General features: G+C 48.2%; 1 protein-coding gene across 1 annotated transcript in view; it reads right to left on the reverse strand.

Moving 5' to 3' along the window:
• The window catches only part of TMEM222 (transmembrane protein 222), an 8,682-nt gene extending 4,321 nt beyond the window's left edge, over positions 1-4,361 (reverse strand). Inside the window, exons 1-5 of the mRNA XM_085304963.1 lie at positions 4,210-4,361; positions 1,922-2,006; positions 1,138-1,169; positions 358-454; positions 67-197 (exon numbers count right to left, since the gene is read on the reverse strand). Of these exons, the coding sequence (XP_085161089.1) occupies positions 67-197; positions 358-454; positions 1,138-1,169; positions 1,922-2,006; positions 4,210-4,325 (461 nt within the window). The 5' untranslated portion in view covers positions 4,326-4,361. The remainder of the gene's footprint in view (positions 1-66; positions 198-357; positions 455-1,137; positions 1,170-1,921; positions 2,007-4,209) is intronic.
• Between the last annotated feature and the right edge of the window lie 474 nt (positions 4,362-4,835).

Consider the following 4,835-nt stretch of genomic DNA (forward strand, 5'->3'; position numbering starts at 1 on the left):
AAAAAAAAAAAAAAAAAAAAAAGAGAGTCCATTTGCCTGTTGAATCTAGACTGGTCCTCAGCTCACCTTACATACTTCCCGTACAGCAGTGAGAAGAAGCAGAGTTTGACCATGTTCCAGGAGGTGCTGTTATCATATCTCATCAAGTTTAAGGCCAGAGCCACATGAGAATGGCAGTTATCACAGCAAAGATTGTGCTGGAACACAAAAAGAGGCACAGCATTAGAAATGCTGTCCCTGAGGCTCCCCACTTTGGCACACTGTCCTAGTTCAGACCAACAGGCTCAGGTCACACCACAAGGACCCAGACACTGTGGAGATGCTGGTATGTACACAGATGGGACATCAGAGCCTTACCATTCGGTGCTTGTACTCCTCTGATGCATCATGTACAGCTGTGTCCCAAGCATTGGGACTGGTGGAGTACACTTTGTTGGGATCCAGTTTCCAGTACCTGAAAGGAGGAGAGCAGATCACTTACTGTTGCTCCTACACAAATTCTTGCTCTTCGCAGCAGGAAGCTGCTTAAAACAAGAGGACTTGGGAGAAATCTGCTACCTCTTAGTCCAAGAAAGCACGCTGTTCAAGACAAGCGTATGCTGTAGAGGGCAGCAGAAGCTAATGCTCAGCACCCTCAGGCCTACAGCACCCCAGAGAAACTACAGACCTCAGCAGCACAGACCAAAAAGTCTTAACTGCTATTCTCTGACAGAAAACCTTCAGGCCATTCAATATATATACTTGATCCAACAAATATACAAAACTCAGGAATCTCCCCTCCCATCCTTCCCTAGGAAAACATTAACAATATGTGAGTGATGACAGTTCTTTACCATCACACAAGTGTTATTTACTTGCAGCACTTGTTGCCAACATTAAAGTGTCTTAATCTTTTTTACAAAATATAAAGGTGCCATACAGCTATAGTTATTAATACAGCTACATTGCTGTCATGCCTCTAAAAAGATTTGATTTAACGTGGTTTACTGAAAAGCACAGACACAGCAGTCATCCATTCAAATTAGGGCATCTGACCACCAAGAAGAAAAGCAGTATTGTAGTTTGCCTGTCTCCATGAATTAAAGGACATTTGCAGGTCAGTTGGTTAGTTTCATAAAAAGTAACAAGAGCACTTACTTTACCGGCTTCCCAAATGCCATGTTGTCTTCCTACAAAAAGAAAGAAAAACGTCTCAGGAGAGTAATCCCACACAATATTCATGACTTGCCTTTCACTGGAAGGCCTCAGTCTGTAGCTGTTCAGTGATAAAACTGTCACATTGCCTCAGCAGTCTCAAGACACCAATCTATTTGAGTATCTGGATTTAGATTTCGACTGTTATCAGACTCCTTTTCTAGGCCTGAATGTATTTGTATTGTATACACTAAGATATAGTTAAGCTATATGGTTCATGCACCTTGTTTCCCTCCTTCTTTACTGTTAATAGATAATTAACTCAAAGTTACAAATGCCCTGCTCCATTAGTGTATGAATTACTCTGACTTTAAACTCCCTTACTTTCAAAATCCACCCAACTACAGAGCAGTTCACATACCTGCTACTAAGCTGCATGAAAATAACGGGCATGCTGAGGAAGTTACAAGGCAGTTCCTGTTACTCAGGATTAGACTACTGTACAAGAATTTTGGTCCAAAGTTCCCCATCTAGAGCACAGGCTACAAGATTCTTTCCCTCCTGCTCACCAAACCAAACCAGTCACTACTTATCATATCTCCCAGATGATCTGCAATGGGTAACAATCCACAGAGAAATGGCATAATCTTCAGAAATGTCTAAAGCCATTATTTTGCAGAACTCTGAGCTGCAAAAAACAGGGGAAAGCTCACAAGTCCTCCACAAAAGGTGAAACCAGACCAAGCACAGATTCCTGCTTAACTACTCAGAACCATCATCTACTTACTGAGACGTAGTACGGCCCCGCAAAGTCCCGAATGACTCCAGCCGACGTGCAGATACCCATGTGGCCAATGATTGGGAAGAGCCATCTACCGAGGTAACAAGCGAACCATCAGGCTGAGATATTTGCCCCCTGATCACATTGAGTACGTGCAACATGCTGCCAGGAGACTGCTGGAGCGGCTGTACAATGAACTGCATAGCATGGAATAGACAGGCACAGTTAACAAGTTATATACAGCCAGGGAGAGACAAAAGCTGGTGAGCCAAAGCCAGGCAAAGACTAGTAAAGAAACAGAAGAGGCACAAGCAAAGGAAAAGCRCAGAGGTAATACCCAAACTTGCACTTCTCCTGACAAACAGATCTAGAGCCAGCTTATCTGTGGGGCAGTCAAACGCCACACCTTTACCATAAGTGGTTGCAGATGTGGAGAGAGCAAGTGTCCAAAGGCCTGTACTACACACGTCTTCGGCCAGGGAAGGGCAAGCCTCTGTTTCCCAGGACAAACATATTTGTGTTTTCAAGTAAAATGGTTAGATTCAGAAGAAACTGTCTTGACATAAACCTAGACTTTGCACTTCAGCAATTGAAAAAATAAAGCAATCTTACCCATATTCCCATCCAGACCACATCTTTTCACTGCAGACTAGACTTTAAGCATCCCAGACAGAAAAGCATTACCTAGTCCAAATGACCTTTTTGTTTCAAAGGCCGCCTCCTTCTCCCTTGGTATTYATAGCTCCAGCAAGCAGCAAAGCTCTGTTCCACCCCTCTCCCATCATCATCAAGAAGTATGTATTTCAGGCTCTCTCCCACATCCTCCTGCACTCTCAGGTTTGCTGACCTCTCTCCAGTTTCTCACTCCTTTCTCCCCAAAGGATTGTGCATAGCAACTGATGTTTCAGAGGAGACTACAACAGAGCTAAATAGAAACAGATTCACCAGCCACAGCTCAATTAGAGAGACCCTAGAACTAAGAAATGAAAAGAAAAGGGACTGAAGTGCTTGGACGTTACAAGGAAAGACAAGCCATACGTATTCAGAAGCACAGTTAAGGTTATACATAGCATACAACTTCTGCTAGTAATATAACCTTACAAGAGAGAGAAAGGACTCTGCAAAGTTTGATTAGTTTTCTGTATTTGCATCACTTACCGTCTGCGTTTCACTACCTGGTGCAATGCAAAGTAGCCAGTTTTACTATCCGTGCAGCATGGCTTTTATATTCAGCTACACTTCCTGGCTGATAAACATGGTCAGAGCTTTGCTGCWTTTAAGGAGGTCTATACACTTCTTCCCCCACTTCCCATTTCTTTCTCTGCTCTCTCAACATTGACTAGTTTTCAAGCCTCCAAATCCAAAAACTACAGGAAAYGTCAAAAGAAGAAAACGTATGCAATTTAGCAAGAGATTCCACCAAATAACACTGAGTTTGCTGCTGCAGAACAACATCAACAGCAAGATGCCACTTTTTGTTGGGGAATAAACCCACAAACACTGWCACCCAGTAACTTCAGCAGCGGAACAACGCTCTGCTTCAGCCTCAGCAGGAGATAAGAGAGTTAAAAACTTTGAAAAAATCTTGCAGGAAAAGACTAAGTGGACATTTTAAGCTGTCACAAAAGAAACAGAAATCAAAGCTGCTTTACAGCTGTATGTGACAGTAACATGGAAGTTGCAAGCTTTTCCTTATTAGAAAAGGCTTACAGAGCCATTCCCAGTCCTGGCACAGACCACTCCATATCTTCTACCTCTCTTTCAAGCTCTGGCTCAACAAACATATTATCACCTGACTTTAATTGGAGAGCAAGAGGAAGGCATAAGAATAAATARATTCTCAGAATACCCTCAGAGCCATATTCTACAGCTTTCCAGTTTCCCATGAACAGAGAAAAACCTAGAAATCTTCCTTGGAGCCTGCTAGCACTTGCCTTACAAGACCAGGCAGGTAAGTTAACTTATGGCTCATTAGAAGGGGAAGAAAAATAGTTCTCCTGAAGGCATAAGGTGGTCTAACGCAGCAAAGCCTCGCCTCCGAGGCCACGAGAGCCTTCCCACACTTCACGAGGCCCTTTACGCCGGCTCCCGCGCAGACAAGGGGCTCCTCACAAGGCTCTCCCCGCACGCCCCCGTGCGCGGCACCGCGCCTGCCCCGCAGCGGGCCGCGCACCCAGCTGCTTCTCAGCAGGCCCCACGGGCCCGGTCACCGCGGAGCGGGCTGGGCGCCGGCTCCCACCGCCGAGGCCTCGCCCGGGCGACCCCAGCGCGGCCGCCGGCGGGCGCGGACTCACGTGAGCACGGGGATGGGGGTCCACACCACGCAGAAGGGGAACCGGCCGCGCTCAGCGTCCAGCCCGGCCCCGCCGCCGCCATTGAACTGCTTCATCTTCGCCTCCGCTTCCGCCATCACCCGGGGCCCGCCCCCGCCCGCCGCGCTGTCGTCACTTCCTGGAGACCGCGCCCGCTTCCGGCACGGCCGGTAACCAGGGAGCGGCGCGGCCTCCCCGCGCCCGCCCAGGCCGGGGCCCCGCAGCGGGCGGGCCGCGCCGCAGCCCCGGGCCTGGCGAGCAGCAGGCCCCGCGCTTTCCTCGAGGCCCCTCCGGCCGCTYATACGCACCTTGGTCTCCCAGGGTCGTGCGCCACCAGTGCCGCTCTCCGCTCTGGCGAAGCTCCTCAGGGCGAGAGCCGGTGCSGCTCGCACCTGCCTGGTCCTGGCGGGAGCAGAGGGGGGCTGCTCCCTCTTGCCCGTCCAGTGACCAGAAGGTAGCACAGTTGTCCTCAGTACCTGCCTTTTGATCGCATCTAGATCCCTTCAGGATCGGGTGAAGGAGAAAATAAACATGCTAGGGCTTCTGTGGGAGAAGAGGAGGGCTGGGTATTGCAACCGGAGGAACAGCATTTACAAGTTGAGAATCAG

The sequence above is a fragment of the Rhea americana genome, unplaced genomic scaffold (assembly GCF_003343005.1).
Source record: "Rhea americana isolate MKP2758 unplaced genomic scaffold, rheAme1 scaffold_215, whole genome shotgun sequence".
NCBI classification, from domain to species: Eukaryota; Metazoa; Chordata; class Aves; order Rheiformes; family Rheidae; genus Rhea; species Rhea americana.